The sequence below is a fragment of the Vigna unguiculata genome, chromosome 10, assembly GCF_037176805.1.
Source record: "Vigna unguiculata cultivar grain cowpea cultivar isolate G323 ecotype 2 chromosome 10, ASM3717680v1, whole genome shotgun sequence".
In the NCBI taxonomy this organism is placed as follows: domain Eukaryota; kingdom Viridiplantae; phylum Streptophyta; class Magnoliopsida; order Fabales; family Fabaceae; genus Vigna; species Vigna unguiculata.
Window position 1 is genome coordinate 53,084,977 of NC_140801.1, and position 18,359 is coordinate 53,103,335.

The 18,359-nt window shown below is 32.2% G+C and overlaps 4 protein-coding genes across 11 annotated transcripts; all 4 read left to right on the plus strand.

Annotated features, from left to right (window-relative positions):
• The first annotated feature begins 1,980 nt into the window (after positions 1 to 1,980).
• On the plus strand, positions 1,981 to 3,098 carry LOC114165939 (EPIDERMAL PATTERNING FACTOR-like protein 8). The gene is made up of 2 exons (XM_028050579.2): positions 1,981 to 2,419; positions 2,700 to 3,098. Exons 1-2 carry the CDS (start codon positions 2,323 to 2,325, stop codon positions 2,942 to 2,944), a joined length of 342 nt encoding a protein of 113 aa, XP_027906380.1. The 5' UTR covers positions 1,981 to 2,322; the 3' UTR covers positions 2,945 to 3,098.
• Positions 3,099 to 3,985: 887 nt separating this feature from the next.
• Positions 3,986 to 6,895, plus strand: LOC114166925 (uncharacterized). Of its 8 annotated transcripts, none has more exons than XM_085668090.1 (3): positions 3,986 to 4,237; positions 5,222 to 5,371; positions 6,791 to 6,895. In XM_085668090.1, the coding sequence occupies exons 1-2, from the start codon at positions 4,015 to 4,017 to the stop codon at positions 5,365 to 5,367; spliced, it is 369 nt and encodes a 122-aa protein (XP_085524216.1). In that variant the 5' UTR covers positions 3,986 to 4,014; the 3' UTR covers positions 5,368 to 5,371; positions 6,791 to 6,895. The 8 variants fall into 8 exon arrangements, with proteins under 8 accessions (XP_085524216.1, XP_085524218.1, XP_085524215.1 ...); XM_085668092.1 differs by lacking the exon at positions 6,791 to 6,895 and adding an exon at positions 6,594 to 6,789; XM_085668089.1 differs by lacking the exon at positions 6,791 to 6,895 and adding an exon at positions 6,460 to 6,586.
• Positions 6,896 to 7,603: 708 nt separating this feature from the next.
• Positions 7,604 to 9,775, plus strand: LOC114166923 (uncharacterized). Its single transcript, XM_028051810.2, has 3 exons — positions 7,604 to 8,476; positions 8,705 to 8,877; positions 9,267 to 9,775. Exons 1-3 carry the CDS (start codon positions 7,889 to 7,891, stop codon positions 9,442 to 9,444), a joined length of 939 nt encoding a protein of 312 aa, XP_027907611.1. The 5' UTR covers positions 7,604 to 7,888; the 3' UTR covers positions 9,445 to 9,775.
• A 3,716-nt stretch (positions 9,776 to 13,491) lies between these two features.
• MBD11 (methyl-CPG-binding domain 11) lies at positions 13,492 to 16,244 on the plus strand. Its single transcript, XM_028051764.2, has 2 exons — positions 13,492 to 13,752; positions 15,202 to 16,244. The coding sequence occupies exons 1-2, from the start codon at positions 13,672 to 13,674 to the stop codon at positions 15,955 to 15,957; spliced, it is 837 nt and encodes a 278-aa protein (XP_027907565.1). The 5' UTR covers positions 13,492 to 13,671; the 3' UTR covers positions 15,958 to 16,244.
• Positions 16,245 to 18,359: the final 2,115 nt, after the last annotated feature.

Here is an 18,359-nt window from a genome sequence, read left to right on the forward strand (position 1 = left end):
TCTGATGTTTTTATTTTTCCTTCCCTTTGTAGTTTGTTTCTCAAAACAACCAAACCAAAGTATACAACTGCATTGAGTAAGAAAAAATATAAATAGAGAAATGGACCATTTATGGGCTTAGACTGTTTCTGATCATACTTGGGCTCTATTGCCAGTAAAAGAAAGAGTTTATTGTCCATTCCTTCAATTCAAAGAGTTTTCACTGCAACTCATAAAGTGTAAAGGTTAAAAGAATGCTTCAGAATGAGAAATTGTTTTCTTAACAAGAAAATAGAAACTGTTATTCAAAAATATCATAACTCAAGTTCTGAGACATTGTTTTTCTGACAGCACAAAGATGAGGCCCTCCCTGGTAGTAGTTGAGAGTTGCTTTTATGTTTTCCTACTGCTACTACTACTTTCATAGACAAATGAAATCTTCATAAGATAGTAAGATTTTTTTTTTTTTTTCTGGGGACATCATATATATAATATACTAAAATTTCTATCACTGTCATATTATATATCTTATAATACTATATAGTATTTGATGTCTGATAATATTTTGCAGATGTTTTTTTGTTCTGGGACCACATGCGATTTGTTTTTTCTGGTCAAATTATGTAGAAAGTCTCTTTTCATATAGCAAAAGTAAATAATCTTTTCTCACAAACTTTCTGAAGAATGGACCAGCCCAATTAGAGTACAGCCTCGAAATCTGGGATATGTTCTATTGGGTCAGTGATCCACTCTCTCCAGTGTTCTTAAATAATGCCATACAATACCAAGACAAGGATGAATAATGATAATAGTAATGAAAAAAGAAAAAGCTATCCTATGAAAATGAAGAAGAAAAAGGTACATTAGGTGAAGTGGTGTAGAATGAAAAGACTGAACAGCGAAAAAGAGAGGAGAAAGAAGAAACTGTGATGTGTACCTGATATGATGAGGTCACTGTGTTCATCTCAACAGTTACGTGCAGTCCAGTGCAAGCATGAGACTGTATGCAACAACTGTTTATCACTTTTGCTTCTGTATCAGTACACAATCACATTTGTGGGTCCAGAAAATGTGAACAGTCAGATCTGAAAATCTGAAAACAAGTGATACAGGTCTTCTCTCTTAGCCGTAGGATTCATCCACCTTGTGATTGGAGATCTCGTGTGTGTGTGTACTTGCTCCCATCTTTTGGGAGATTGTGCATGACACTGTGAAATAAGAAATAAGTCTTCAATATAAAAACATATTCACATGTTTTGAAGACTTTTAAGCCTATTCTATGACCAACATCAACATAACATGACACAAATATAATGTATCTCATTAATTTTAATAATCAAACAGATGTTGTTGTATAGTACTAGACATATGAAATAATGAAATAAAGTATTAAAAAGCTGAGTGAATCAGTGTTGGCGATAGTCAACAGTGTACAGGAATAAGGAAGTCAAATTTGAAAGTAAATAGATTGGTTTATGAATGTGTGTTGTGGAAGGAAAAGACAAGAGTGACTCCACGGTTGCCATGCATTACTATTGAGCAATAGTCATAGCAGTTTCTTTCTTCGGGAAAGAGAGAGGTTGGTGTTTTCAAAAGTTGAATTTTCTTTGGTTTGTTCAAGACACTGAAAAAGTTGGTTCTTGAGGAAGGTGTGGGGGTAAAAACTGAAAATAGATTCTACCCTTTATCTCATATTAAGCAAAGTTTTCCATGTCAGCAGCAGCAACAGTAAATCTAAACACCCTGTGTCAGATCTAGAAGAAAATAGGGCATACACCAGTAGTTCCTGTTAACACAGTTGCTTCTAAACCTAGGAATGTGTTTTACACATTATAATAAGCTTTTAATTAGCAGGGTTGTAAAAACTAAACAAATTTATTCAACATTTTTTAACTTTTTCATATTTGAAATGAAAATCAATTTAAGGGCAGGTAGGTAATTTACAGATAACAGTAGAAGGTGTGATGAATCCAAGTATGGAGAAGAGGGAAAGGGGTCATATCATAATCATATTAGTTTTTGTTCACTTCACTGAGTCAATAATATTGATTGTGAATCCAAAATCTGTTCCCCAAATTCCCAAAAAGACCAAAGCAAGTCACTCTCACTGTGTGATTTTGATTTCCATTGGTGACCAAGCCATGGAATCAGAACACTGTCTCTCCCATAGGAAACATCCTTCAATTTTGTCTATCACACTTATAATATATCTCTTATTTTTATCTTTTCCAACACTAATATAAGTCACTTTTCACTGCTTCTTCATTTCATAAGTGTTCTTTCCTCAACACTTCTTCACTGTGACTAATTGTATCAAAATTCAACCTAGACCCGTCACTGCTGATGGCTCCACCTGCTAGATCCTATCCTCTACATGGACTCAAACTTTCAATCACTGTGCTTTTCATCTTTTTCTTCTCCCTTCTACCTTCCAAATCTGGTAAAAACCCTCCACCACTCTCATACCCTATTTAACTCAATAACTGTTTCAACCCTTCTGTTGGGTAGAGTAATTGCAAAGTTCCAAATAACCATATCCTTTTCACACACACACACACATCATCTTTGTATACACACACAGTTCCTCTTTTTTGGGTTTGTGTCAAAATTTTAAATTTAGTCAGATTTCGATATTCTTTTTCTGTGCTTGTCTTCTCTTTCTCTGTGCTGTGTTCTAGGGCACCCTTGAGGTTTGATGAACAGTACCAATTGTTGTGCAGGTGGGTCAGTGATGTTGGACACAAGAAAGGGTTTGGAGCAAAGTAAAATGGTGATAGGGTCAAAGCCTCCTACTTGTGTGAACAAGTGCAAGAGTTGCAGGCCTTGCATGGCTACTCTGGTTGTTCCAAACCACCAGAAGAGGAAGAAGGGTTTCAGTTTCAGAGTTTTTTCTCATGGGGATGATGATACCTATTATCTTCTTTCATGGAAATGCAAATGTGGTGATAAGTTGTTTCAACCATGATAATTCATCTTCTTCAACCATTGACTTTTCTGTATATGTAACCAGAAAAAAGGCAACAAAATATGAGAGAATGCAACTTCTGCTAGAGCCTCTTTTTGGCTATCTGTCATTTAGATCTTAAAATTTATTGGATGTGCCAGTTGAACTTGTTTTTCATATCTCACTCTTTCTAATATAATCTAATAATTTATATATTAATTATTACTCTTTAGTTTTTTATTTTCTTTCTTTCTTATAATCCTTAATCTAAATAAACTAATGGTTTTTTCTGACCTTCTTCTAACTACAAACACAAGAAAAAGGTTTTTAAGACATGAAAAGAATACAACTGGTACAAGGTCATATCACGCTGTCTCATGTCCACACAGTGGAGGACCATAATGCACCGTACTTAGGATATGTCGAGAATAAATATTTATGAACTAGTTCAAGAGGAAAATGTTTTTTAGTTTAATTTATATAAAAATTAAAAATTAATATAAAAAATATGCGGGTTAATGTATTCATTCATGAACTAATTTTATGTTATACATGTATTTTATTACTTTTTTTATTTTTTATTCAATTTTAACCGTGGTTCACATGAAAGAAACACCTCAAATACAAAAAAAAAAAGGAAGTTTTGTATAAGAGTTAATTTTATTGCACTAAAGAAATTTCCCTTCGCAATATAATGCTATTAAAAAGTTGGTTATGTGAAATTAAAATAATGTATCTTTTGATTTATTAGTACGAGGCATCATCTTAGAAGGAGATTTGTTTTGTTTGTTATAAATTCAAAAATAGTAAAAGTATAAAAAAAATATTTTGAATTATTTTTGAATTCGGAAAAGCATATGTGAGAGAAAAAATGAAATTGAGGGTCAAAGTTGATAATTTATAATTTAGGAGGGTGCAGGAAGAAAAAGAGTGCAGGAAGGAAAACCCTTAAGTAGGAGAACCCAAGCCCAGTTGATGATGTAAATGAAGCCCAATATTTGACTCAGTGGGCTGGGAAGTGAGCCCAATAATCCACCGTATAAGGGAACACTTAAATCAGTTATGGATCATTCATTTTGGTTAAACTTGAAATGAAATGTTTCCGAATGAGTCTTGTCTCAGTCACCACCGCAAGTTCCTCCGAGCTCTTTCTCTATCGCACTCTCTATCATTCTCACGTTTTCTCCTTCCCTCTGCACCGCCGATTTCAACCACTCTCCTCCTCCGCCGTACTCCGTCGTCTTCCCCCGTGCCGCGCTACCTCCCCCGGTTCTCCGCTCCCACCTTCCGATAACGATTCAAGCAACCTTAAAGGTTTCATCCATCGAATCTTTCAGTGTTTAATTATATGAGTTAGTTTTGTTTCGCGCTTCGGTTTAGGATTGTTTATTATAGTCCAAGTTTGTTACGGTTGTTCCATCGCTAGAATTTTCTTTCCCGTTATGTTCCGTGTTCAAGTACTAACTGTAGTAGTTGACGTGTTTCTTTGTTTGAATTGAGAGGGGTAAACATTAATATGAAGTACAAGGAAGAGCTTAGTTAGGTCGGTGAGATGGATTTCTCTTTGGTAGCTTGTTTAATTTTTTATGGAAGATGGACGGTGTTCAGTCAACGTGGTAATTTCACAACTAGGGATAAAAATGAACTTAGCTGGTCATGAATTGTTTAAGCTCAACCTGTTAATTCGTCGTCAAAACTCATTTTTTTTTTCTAGCTCAACAAACAAGCTGAGTATACCTGACAACAATGTTGTGCAAAATATAAAGTTTTCTATTGAGTATCTTTTGAAGGTGCTTGTTGTTTTCTTGGGGGCAGAGGCAGGCAGGTTTAAGAAAATCTGAGTAGTATTTGTACTTTTTGTGCATAAATATCTGTCTTTGACGCATGAAGTTATCGTCAAATTCATCCCAGGTAATAATTTGGAGTTTCGAAGATTCATAGTTAACCATCTAAATCGTTATGGGCAAGAAACTAAAGTAGATAAGATATGCAAATTTGAAATCATCTGTTGTCTGCTGCAGCATTGAATCATGTTATAGACGGTTAGCCACTTTATAACTGTCAACTGTACTTGTATTGTGTTTATCTTTATTCCACAGTAATTTTTCACTCTTGACTTTTGCTACTTTGGTACATTTACTCAATGCTATATTTGCCTAAGTTTTAAGATGAGGATGCTGTACTTTTTTTTGTATTTAAAATTTATCATATGCTCAATTTCTATCATTTATGTTTTGATTTGGTGTTTATGCTTGCGAGATGTAGCTTTCGGTATTGAAAATACTTTTTTTTTTTCAGGAGCAGATGTTGGTGCATCTTTATCCAAAATTCAAGATAGGATACAGATATTCTTTGCTGTTCTTTTCTGGTTGTCTCTATTCTTTTGGGCTTCTGCCTGGGATGGGAGGAATAGACCAAACAAGGGATCAAGATTTAGAAGATAAAATAGTAAGCATTTAATTTGTATATATGAAAAATGTATCTTAGTGGGACAGAATTATACAGCAAAAGGAAAAAATTATGCAACTGTGTCGAATAAGTGTTATTCTCCGTAAAGTTTTCTTGTGCTATGATTACTTCTGTCAGAAGTAGTTTGAGTGATACTCTGTTCTCCTTTTCTTTCTGAGTGTTTTATCAGCTAATTGAAATATCCTCAAATTTTGAATGTCTTGAATCAGCAGTGAAGTTTGGAGTTTATTTCAGACAGAAGTAGTGGATGAAATTTAGTAAGTTATTTGCATTATTCATATTAAAAAATATTCATGTATAATTGGTTGCATTAGGTCATAATTTGCTATTGGATAGATAACGATTTATTCAACCTATTGTTGCAATCCAAGGTTCAGTGGTTTAATATATGTCTTGTAAGAGACGGTCCTAAACTCGGTGTTTGGGTACAAGAATCTGTATAAATACTGGAATTTATATTATTATTTTTTAAATAGATGGGTTGGATATCCATCTGTAAAAGTCAGGCAACGGATAGGTTGGATATCTTTTTATTAAATACGTTTAGGATGAAACAAGATTTTTTATATAAATGGATTAGTAATCTATTTTGAACTAATGTATTAGAATTTACTTTTAAAATTCATTCAATCCATTTCTCTCACACCCTTAGTTATAAACTTTCAGGTCCCGTTAGTCACAAGCTCTTATTTTGTGGAAGCAATTTCCCTTTATTGTAGATGTCAATGTAAACTCGTGTTCTGTTTGACCTTGTGTAATTTGATATTGAAGATTGCGTAAATCATTATTTTGATGCTATTTTTATGTCAACTAGAACGTTGATGGCAAGTTAAATTAAAATTTTTCTGGCATTATGTCATTAATCCGAAAGACTGAAATTCTTAGAATATTTATGAACTTAAATCCTTTTGCATCTTGAGTGATTGGTCTGTTTTTGTATTCTTGAGCTTTTAATTCAGGTAAAATGTATTGTGGGGTCTCGCAGATTACTTTTGCTATGCATTTGAGTTTAGACAAGAACCTTGAAGATATTTAATTTAATGACTGTCTCTGCTCTTTATTGGAAGGACAAGTATTTCCCTTCATGGTGAATGATGTCGTTCCATTCGGCCTAAACCATGGTGCATGAAACCCAGAAACCCACTATCATTTTGAAATTTGAAATTTGTTTCAAGTTGTTTTCTTGTTTTGTCTGAGCCAGCAGGTATAGTCTGTGGAAAGAAAGGGTCATTTTATATCGAACATTATTCATTTATGGATGGGTTAATCGTCAGCTTGATGTGTTCCAAGGAATTGATATTTTTGCACAGACCGTAGCTGCGTGTAATATGGTTTGCAATCTTTCACTCCTCAGGAGCAATGAACGAATACGACATATTTTGTTCTTTTTCTTTGCAGACCGTAGCACTGGACGAAATTGGAGATGAAATTTGTTGTCGTCACCTTATAGGATCAATTACTTAAAAAATATCAATTTCCATTTAATAGAAAGCCTCAAAGATATCTTCCATGCTTGATATAATTATACTTTGGTTAAAATATCAGTGAAGTTTCTAAAATTCAAATGAAATATTTAATATATTAAAAATCGCCCGATAACAAAAACTTAATGTATTCGAAATTATACCAATTACTAAATTGCTTTTTGACTCTGCCGACGGTGGTTGCATCAAGATAATGATATTTTAATCTATTTTTTTATCTTTTATTCTTATATCCTTAGATCATCACATCATTATAAAATATTCACATCATTATAAAAATTTAAAATAGATGATAGGTGGTGAGAATGATAGATTAAAAATGAATAAAAAAAAATAGGTTAAAATATTATTTTTCAATAACATATAATCAAATTGTTACATACTTCAACACATATTTGTATAGCAGATTTGGAACAACGCAGTTCACGGTTGAGGTTGTTTTTACCAAGTATAAGCAAGATCATGACATCCCTGTCGCTTCCACTTTCCAGTATGTAGTTTTAAAAGGTTGCTACATTATTAGCAAACGCCACATGGTGACAAAAAACCACCATGGTGTCCATAAGCAGGTGTTCATACATGGTTGGTCTAATTTGGGAAGGTTCAGAAGAGATGGCGATACAAAAGCAATTGGTGTCCGTTCAATTTTGCAACTTACAGTAAAACAAAAATGGCGACTAGGGTCCCCCCATTAACGTGTCTCTTCTGCATTGGTTCTACTTTCTCACTTTCATTCCCTTTTCCTAAATTTCTAACTCCGGATTGGGCAACACATTCCTCTGAGTAATAATGTCCAGTGTTAATTCTTTATATAAACACTTGCTTCTTTCTTACATTCTATTCCATGTCTCACTCTAATAATAACAATCCCACGAATCACTTTGTTTTCTGCTTTTTCTCTTTCCTTTTGCAGTTCAGTACTTTTCTTTGACTTTTCAATTTGCACCATTTCGTTTCTATTCTACTTCTGTCCTCAACCATTTTCTTATTGTTGTTTCCGTAAGTTGTAGACATGTTGCTTAGAAGTTCCTCTGCACCAATTCTAACTTCATTGGTACTCTATTCCAGAGACTCCTCCCCTGAACCAGAAAACATTTTTCAGCTACCTAAAACAACATCAGCTTTAAGTCTAAGCCAGATTTTGGTAGAGATAGACCTTAAAAACTCAAGAAGTCCTATGAGAAAAAACCGTGTGCCACTTGGTAATCAACACAGTATAAAAATCAAAGAAAGAGATGAAGTGAAAAGTCCTCAACAAAAGACACACATGAAATCACAACCTTCAATTCAAGAAATGTTTTCAAGTTTGGATTTAGATAAGGGAGTAATGGATCATGAAGAAGAGTCTTGTGGGGGGGAGAAAGATGGGACCTTGCAGACTTCGGTGATGGGGGGTGGAATGGGGTGTGAAGGTGGTTGGATTTGTGGTGGTTGTAATGGTAGTGGAAGAGGCTCAAATGGTGGACATGGAAGAGGGTGGAATTTTCATGAAGGAAACGATCGTGGTAGAGATAGAACAGATGCTTATTACCAGAACATGATTGAAGCAAACCCTGGTGATGCTCTTTTGCTGGGAAATTATGCAAAGTTTTTGAAAGAGGTAACTCAATTTGTTCAGTGGCTTCTTGAGCTTCATCATGTTTTATTTCTCTAAAGATTGTGAAAAACAGAGAATCACAATGAATTATCAACTCACTACACTGTTAAAAAAATATCAGATTACCTAGATTGTGTACTTTGTTGATGCATAGAAAAGCTTGGAAAATTATATGCTTCATCGACCTATCTATTTATCTGTTTATAGTTTTGATATTGTATATGCAAATAGGTTTGTGAAGACTATCCTAAAGCAAAAGAGTATCTCGAAAGAGCTATTTTGGCTAATCCTGATGATGGTGTTGTTCTATCCCTCTATGCGGATTTAATATGGCAAACTGAGAAAGATGCAGATCGAGCTGAAGGATATTTTGATCAAGCCATTAGAAGTGCACCAGATGATTGGTAAAATATATTATCATCAATTCCTAGTGGATTATGGTTTGTAATTGTTTAAAGAAAATGAAGGATGTATTGATTTTTTCTTGTTACAACACCATGAACAATGTTATAACTTATAATCACTTAATTTTCTCGACAAATGTTAGTTATTAGTATTTTGTTTGTTATTGAAATAGTTGAACCTCTATCACCCTCTTTTCCAACTCTATTACTAAGCCACCTTATAACTCATTATAACTCATTATAGTCACTTGCTATTCTGATATACATGAAAATTGAACATTCTGCTTTGTGTTCAATTACTTTTCTTTCTGTTTCCCAAATGAAATGGAAAAAATGTTCTGCCTTCTTTTGTTCATGAAACTGATATTATAAATCTTAATTGTTGGTAGCCATGTCGTAGCTTCATATGCTAAATTCCTTTGGGATGCTGAAGATGAGGAGGAAGATAAAGAATGCCAAATTAAATCAGATGACAAGCATTCATATCCAATTGATCTATTTCATGGAAGTAACCATCACCTTCATATAACTGAAGCCTCAAAAGCTTTACCACTGTTTCTTAAATGATGGTTAACTTGCATGACAAATAAGTATATGGTCTCAAACAGTAACTCTTGCCCCTTTTGGAAGTGTTACTTGCAATGGTTGGTGGTGTAATGGTAATAACTTTCCTACTGTAAATAGCTTTAGACCATAACAAGAGAAATCAGCTTTTGGTGCCTCTTGTGCTTCTAAGTAAGTAACAAGGCCTTATCAAATGTATCTTTTGAGGTTATGCATGCAGACACCAAGGAGTAAAGTGGTGCAACCCTATATATATTCATATACCTTCCGGTTCGAACATGAGCGATCATCGTTAAGGTCACTCATTATATCTGAAATATTGTTCTTTTTAGGACTTGAAACTCTTTCATACTTTTGTTCTTAAAAAATGTTTCGAAAGGTTGATCGAGTTTGTGACCTTAACTCCTAAGTAATATGAGATATATCGGAAGACACTTTAATGCATGGAAGCACTAAAAAATAAAATGATACATATAATCATTTTGTGTTCTGACTTTATTTCCAATCAGATAACATTGATATAGACCATCGTCATTAAAGTTAAATGTTGAATTCGAGTAATTGTCCGTTGTAGAGTCTAAAATTATGTTAACACCATAAGAAAAGAGAAAGAAAATAACTACAGCATGTGCATGGAGCCATAGACAGCAACATCAGTAATAGCAGCTGCATACATATATTCCAACAGATGAGAGTGGGGTTTGAGTTACATAAACCAACGGTTCCAAACGTAGAACTAAAGGTGAACCAAATGGATGTTTTGTCAGCTACAGTCTGTATGGTTTTGTTGTCTTTTTCAGATGTCTGAGTCAGTGATAAGGTGGTAAGTGTTTGTGAGTTCGTCTTTTTCAAAGTGTTCGTCATTGTTCGTAATGCAATTGATGGCAAATAGGGTCGTTAGCCACAACTTGTTCAATTCAACGGGGTTAAATATGTTTTTGCTCTCTCAAGTTTCAGCAAATTTTGGAATTAGTCCCTCATCAAAACTTTTGACCAATTTAGTCATTCATCTCTCAAAATGCATGAATTTAGTCATTTTAACCAAATTTTGTTAAGTTTATCTAACGTTTCAAGTGCATTTCATGATAATATTTAAATTATTTACACTGTTTGACACATTTTTGCTTCAATGTTAACTTAAATACTATCATGAAATGTGTTTGAAACGTCAGATAAACTTAACAAAATTTGGTTAAAATGACTAAATTCACGCATTTTGAAAGATGAAGGACTAAATTGGTATGAAGTTTTGATGACGGACTAATTCCAAAATTCACTGAAACTTGAGGGATAAAAACATATTTCACCCTAATTCAATGTATCAAGGGTGGCACATTGCTCAAATTGGAAAAGTTTGCATCTTTTAAGTACACTAATCATTGATTTCGTATTTTGTCTTATGTTTAAACAAGCTAAGTCTTTAATGTCTTTGGAACATGCAAAGTTAGAATCTAGATTCTTTATTAGTTTTTTTGTGTTATTTTTTGAACATTAAAAATATACTACACTGTATTAGTATTTTAAATATCTTTTTAATATATTTTAAAACGTTAAACTTAGTGGTAATCAGTGTATTATAGAGAGACAGTAAAAAAAAAGTAGTACAACAAAATTCAGTAGAGAATTCAAATTTTCAAAATATATATATATATATATATATATATATATATATTTATTTATTTGTAAACGAAAAAATACATAAAGATGTGACCAATCTTTATTTTATTCATTTTTTATTTTCTTAAGAGCTTATTATCGTTATTAAACTAAACTAAACTAAAATATAGTTATAAAAGATAGGGACATAATTAATTTTTTATTGTAGTTCTAAAGACTACTTTCATTTGTCATGTTTTAACGTACTTTTAAACAAAATGAAATAAATTAACTTATTAAAAATTTTCATGTTAATTATAATTATGTAAAATATCAATCAATTATTCCACTAAATTCACGGAAACATGTGTTAACACATATGTAGAATTTTAAATAGTGATTTATTAATCATGGTCAACTTCGGCAGTATAAATTCAGGTATAATATATTATTTTCTTGTTTTCTATTTTTTTTTTTCCTTTTGTTAGATTCTTAATCTAAAACAAAATTTTGAAAAATGGTAAAGTTCCAGCATTTCTAATGTGATGATCAAACGTTATTTTGTTTTGTAAGAAATAAATTTAAATGTCAAAAGAGAGTCTCATTAATATATTACTATATTAGGTCTCATGTCATGTTATTAGTAAGAAATAAATAAAGACAACATGATAAATTATTATTGAATTATCTCAAGGGATTATATGTTGATATGAAATATCAATATTTTATTATTATTGGTCCGTCATGATTAAAATGAGGTTGATAAATGTTCATTCGGGATCACGAGGTTGATGATAAATAGTTTTTTATTATAAAGGTTGATAAAGTTTTTTTTATGTACAATTTTAAATTAATTTATAATTCTAATTTTATGATTCACATCATATATTTAAAGATTATATAGATGATGTTTTTTTTTTTTCAAAACCTTAAGTTTGATTATAATAAATTTTAGAAGAAAGATTTTTTTTATCAAATACAAACAAAATTTATATTTATCTATATAAATTCTAAATAATTATTTTATCTATTCAATTTTAGTTCAATCGAACTCTTAAAAAAAAGCCTTCAAAATATTTTCAATGTCCAAGAACTCAAATTCTACAACCCTACACACAAAATAAATAAATTTCAGTTTCATGCTTTTTGTGCATCTCTCCTACTGCTTCATTTTAATTTCTTCAGCTCATATATTAATTATTAATTTTCCCAAATTTTAACCTAATTGTGAAAGTTTAAAGTTTGAATAATATAAAGACACTGATACACATACATAGTATTTTCGTTAATTATTTTCAAACATATGACTTACAATATCTTTACATTGACATCGTTTTTTTTAACTAAATTTTCGATGGATTTTGTAAAATAAGAATTTTTTTTTTCCAGCATTGTTGTTTGCTCGCCGATTCAAAACACTTTTTAATGGGCCAGAAAAGGTGGGCCTGAGTTTTTTTTTGGGTTGGTAACGAAATTGGTCAAGTTAGATATCATTACGTGAAAATGTTGGGTATTTAAGTGATTTTTTTTTTCTATTTTAGAAATTTAACATTTCCACATTTCTAATTCATTCTGTCAATAACTTTTACTTTTTTACATATTAGTGTTTTTTTTTATGAACACAAAAAGTATATTTACATTGTTTCAAGAAAAAATATTTACGTATAAAACAGTGAATACATACAATTTATTATGTGAAATCTTTGTGAGGAAACTTACAAAATAGCCCTTAATCGAGTCTCATTAAAAAAAAACTAAATTGAGTAATATATATATTTCATCGTAATTAATTTAAAAAACCGTAATCAAGATATTTGTATTTTAAGTTTAATATTTAGAGGAAAAAATGAATTTAAATTTGAAAGATTATTTATTGGTAATGGTCGGTGGTTTCGGACTCGAAATAAACATTTGATTTTGGTTAAATGTTTAATAACTGGGAAAAGAACGTTATCCAGATTTTATATTATTTAAATGAAAAGAAATTTGTATAAAAGAAAGAAAGTGTCGGAAGAATTTGAATTTGAAATTTGAAGGTGATTGGTCGGTGAGTTTCGGACTCGAACCACACATTCAAATCTGGTTAACACAAAAGAGAAGAGAAGGTTATCCATAAACACTAACTTTTCACGTGTGAGCAACACCTACCACTCCCCACATATTCAAATTTCAACCTTTCTTTTACTTTTACCACACCATTAATTTTCTAACTCCTTCTTTATCTTTAAAATACTATTTTCATTGAATTGACGCATAAAAATGTGTACTTTAATTTGAAATCGATAAATGTAACAGTTCTTGAAGTTTGTGCGCTGGGGCAAGTTTTGATGACAGGCACGTGTCAATTTTGGAAGGTGAAGAAGACGAAATGGTGGGAATGGATAAGAATATTAATTAGAAAGGAGGTGTGTTTGGGGGATTTGATTGGAGGGTGAGGGAGGAGGTGGGTGAGTTTAGAAAAGCCCTTTCTGGAATTGAATTTGGTGACAGTTTGAGAGAGAAAGGGGAACAGAGAGAACCATATCCTAATTCGACGCTTTATGCATTCTTTTTTTTTTTTTGATTTTTTTGTTTGGTTGCAATTGGGATAGCAGAGAATCGCAGGTTGTTGGGAAAGTGAGTGTGAGAAGAGGAATGGAGAGCGAACCGCAGAGTGCAGGAAAAGATGAGGTTTTATCAGTTGAGCTTTCAGCACCTTCTGCTTGGAAGAAACTGGTCTTTTCTCTTTCTCTCTCTCTAATTTATTTTAATTTATTTTCCCACTTCCATGTTTTCATTCACTGTCTGTTTTTCCAATTTCCATGGCTTTTCGTTGTTACCGATGTTATAATCTTATTACACGTTTCTGTATATATTTTTGTTGAAACTAATTTTTGTTTTGAGGGTTTTTGGGAAAGAGAGGACTTTGTGATAATGGTACCTTTGTTTTTGAGAAAACAACAATGGTTTTAGGGAATTCTGTGTGGATTTTTGTTTCTAGGGTTTTTCTGGAAAGCGATGAAGTTGTCATAATGGTTCATTTACGAGAAAGTCTTTATTTTTCCTTTTTGTAGTGTGAATGTTTGGAAGAATTCGGTGCTAAGTTTTGTTTCTAGGGTTTTCTAGGAGGGATTAATTTGTGATAATGGTAACTTTGTTGCAAAGGAAAAAATCTGGTGTGATAATTTTCTTTTGATGTGTAATGGTTTGGATTTGGAAGAATTCGGTGTCGAATTTTGCTTCTAGAGTTTTCGGGAAAGGGGGTGTAATAGTTTTCTATTGTATTCAATTCAAATTCTGCTGTTAATTCTTTTTTTGTAGTGTAAATGTTTTGAAGAATTTGGTGCTTAATCGGGATTTTAGGGTTTTTCTCAAAGGGCTAACCTTGTAAAAACAGTTTAATTTCATTATGTTAACACTGAGTTTAGCTCCTATTTCGTAACGAAAGTTGTTTGGCTCAGTTTTTTATCTGTTCTTTTTAATTTCAATGCCTTTGCAATCTGCTCCTTTCTTTCTTTGTGATCCCTGCGAAAATTGATGATAATACCAGAACATTCTGGTCATCTCGCTGTAGAAACTAGATGACAGTGTCTCATTTTACCTGGTACCATGTCATGTTTCCATGGATTTATGTCTGCTTATGCTAACTAGTGTCACGTCACGGCTTTAATGTTCTTCGTTTTGTTATGTGATTCAGAAAATTTTCGTGTTGATTCTATTCCATAGCGGCACCATTCCATATTAAATTCGTAGTTATGTCTATCTTTCCGGATTCAGAAGTGCAATTTTCCATGTCTGAGAAAGAAACTCCTGAACTATTTATGAACAATATTGGTTGATTTATTCTAGATCCTTACGTGAACTGAAGCTACTAATAAAAGGTGAATCTTGGAGATAAATATTAATAATAGCTTGTTTTGGAATCTCATATTTTCATAATCGATTCATAAATGGATACTGTATCTACATGGAGTTGTATTCACCATTGATGCAGTTTTCCTTGTCCCAGACCTTTTTACCAGACACGCACTAACTAAGCATTTTTCTGAAGGAGTCTTAGTGATTCATAGACCCTTCTGCTTTGTTTTATGAAGCTGTTATTATACAAAGATCTATGCAATGTATACATGTACATCTATGGAAATTGCGTTGTGATGCTTGGTTTGGTTTGGTTTCACTCTGCAGTTTTTCCCTAAGAAAGTAGGAACACCAAGGAAAAGTGAGATTGTATTCATAGCTCCCACTGGGGAAGAGATCACTTCCAAGAAGCAGTTGGAGCAGTACCTAAGGGCACATCCTGGGAATCCGGCGATCTCCGAGTTTGACTGGGGAACCGGCGAGACCCCTCGCCGATCGGCACGGATCAGCGAGAAGGTCAAGTCGACCCCACCGGCGGAGACCGAGCCTCCGAGGAAACGATCCCGGAAATCGTCAGGTTCTGCAAAGAAGGATAACAAAGAAAACGAACCAGCTGCTGATGAAACTGATAATGAGAAAAAGCCTGATACAGAGGAGATTGATAACAGTAATGCTGAAGTGCAAAATGCAGCAGCAGCAGCAGCTGAAAAGCCTGAAGAAACATTGTTGGTAGAGTCAGAGGAGAAAGTTGCAGGGGAAGAAGAAGCTTTGAATACTGAGGAGGTAACTGAAAAACCACAACAAGAGAAAGAAGAGGTGACTGAGAAGGCTGAGGAGGAGCAAGAGGGCACTGAAAAACCCCAAGAAAATGGCACAGTTGATGATGACAGTAAGCAAGAGATGGCAGATAGTGTGATTCCTGATGCAAATGGAGGAGCTGAGGAAGAGAAAGTGAATGTTGAGGAGAAGAACAGTGCAAAAGAAATCCCTGTAAGTGATGGAAAGAACAGTATTCAAGCAGAGGAGCAAGTAAATAAAATGGTTGACAATGGTGGACAAGTGATTTGGAGCTGTGCTCAGTGAAAAAATGGTTAATCTTCTTCATCTTGTAGTGTAAGCTCTGCTTAAATGTATCTTACTAATATAGGTGGTGACTTTTGTAATGTTATTTTAAGTTGTTGTAGTTGTTTTATGAGCTCTTGGATTGTTGTAGTAGTTCTGTACTATTTCTTCAGATTTGGTTGTATTTTTAGGATGAACATCATCAAACACTTATCAACTCCTAGACTAGATCTTTTCTGTTATGATGAACGATCGTTGTAGGCTTTTGGCACACATTTGTGTTAGGAATTAATTGTTTTTAACTGCTACATTTCTTCATCTTTTTCAGCTACTCAGAGAAAAAGGGTTGATAGATATGATATTTTCATTTTGTTTTGTTTTTAGTTTCCATGCTTGGACTTGGTTTTGTTTTAGCAAGTTGCGTTCTTTGTTTCGATTTCAGGAATCATAAATAAAATAGCCACGTGCTTGACGTGGATAAAATGATAAACTTTTTAGAACAAAAAGAAAGTGATTTCTGCGATCAATTGTTTGTCTTATTCATTTTGATATTTGACAGGTTTTAGACATTTTCAATGCTTAATTATTTTTTATATAAAATGGGTGGCGTATTATAATAAACAATGATTAAGGTCGTTTTCGATACAAGATTTATTTTTATCATATCAAATCTGAAATCTATGATGTGTGTATGTATTCTAGTAAAACAAGTTTTCAAAGTGTAGGTTTTGAATGCGTAAAAATATAAACTTTACGTCGGAACGGAACAGAATGATGTTTCATAAACAATACTAAATGACCTGCTGTACCAGATTCTTGTCAGGAGCTACACGACCAATGTTGTTGGGGGTGGTTCCTTAACAATTAACTGTTTTTTCATCGTTAAAAAAAAATAATTTTTTATATCTATAAAGGAAAAGATATTGAAAAATAAAATAATGAACGTAAAGTACGTGTAAATATTTATTGGATATTAAAATAATAACACCCATACTTCAGATCATTGATTGAATTTATCTGATGAACTCTAATGGAAAATAAACAAACACAGGGTGAGATTAACTGAACTAATTAGTTTATTTTGTTTATGCAAACTTGAATCAAACACATGACCACTGATTTAATTAATGGATTAATAGGATCCCAACTTTTCACTCCATTATTTATCTTTCCATCGCAGTATATATTATAATCTTATAATCTTTTTTTCATCTCTTTCCGTTTATTCCAAATTTAATACCCAAGTTACTACAAAGTGTTGACGTTAAATGTTGTTTTGGTCAATATATTAATGGAAATGTAAAAATTAACCAGCAAAAGGTGGTAAATGTTAAGCACGGATAGATTGAACAGAGAGTGGAAAGAAAATGAAGAAAAAAAAAAGACAAACAAATGAATATTTAGTATATACAGGTTGGATGTATTTTATGAGATCGACTTGAATAGCTATTAAAAGGGTTAAATATGTTTTTGTCCCTTAACTTTAACTTTTAGTAAATTTTGGAATTAGTCTATTTCAAAACTTTGGACCAATTTAGTCTTTCATCTTTCGAAATATGTGGATTTAGTCATTTTAATCAAATGTTGTTAGGTTTATTTGATGTTTCGTATGTATTTCAGAATTGTATTTGAGTTGTTTATACTGTTTGACACATTTTTGTTTTAATGTTAAGTTAAATACTATTATGAAACGCGCTTGAAATGTCAAATAAACTTAATAAAATTTGATTAAAAGAACTTAAATTTACATATTTTAAAAAATGAAGGACTAAATTAGTCCAAAATTTTGAAATATACAAATTTCAAACAAAATTTAGAGAAAGTTAAGCGAGTAAAAACATATGTAATTTCTTTTAAAAGTATGAATTAAGATCAAAATTGATTGTTTATTGATGTTTAATGTTTGATCCGTTATTGGATGACTATTGAACCCTCATTAATGATGTAGTATTAACTACAACCAATTTTTGTTACAAAAAGTATATTTAAAGACTAATTTCTTAATCACAGACTAAATTTTAATTAAAAATTAATTTATAAACTAATTTTTTTAATAGTTAAAATTTTGATAAATTATACTATTACCAATTTAAAATTTTTCATAATAAAACTATTTTAATTATAAATTTAAAGATCAATTATAATTTTTTAAAATTATTTTAATTATTAATCATTTATAATTTATAAATTTATAATTAATTATTTTTTATCACTGATGATATTGAATAATTTTCTTGATAGTTATTTATCACGTTTGAGATTATGTGCATAGGCATTATGGTGAAGTGTGACCCTAAGCAAGAGGCCACGAAAGGTATTGATGATCAATTTACACATCCTTCGCTGCAGACACATTATTCACTTCATCAAACTTGCAAAAAGGTATACTTTAAGGAGAGTTAAAGGGTGGTGAAAGGAAGAAT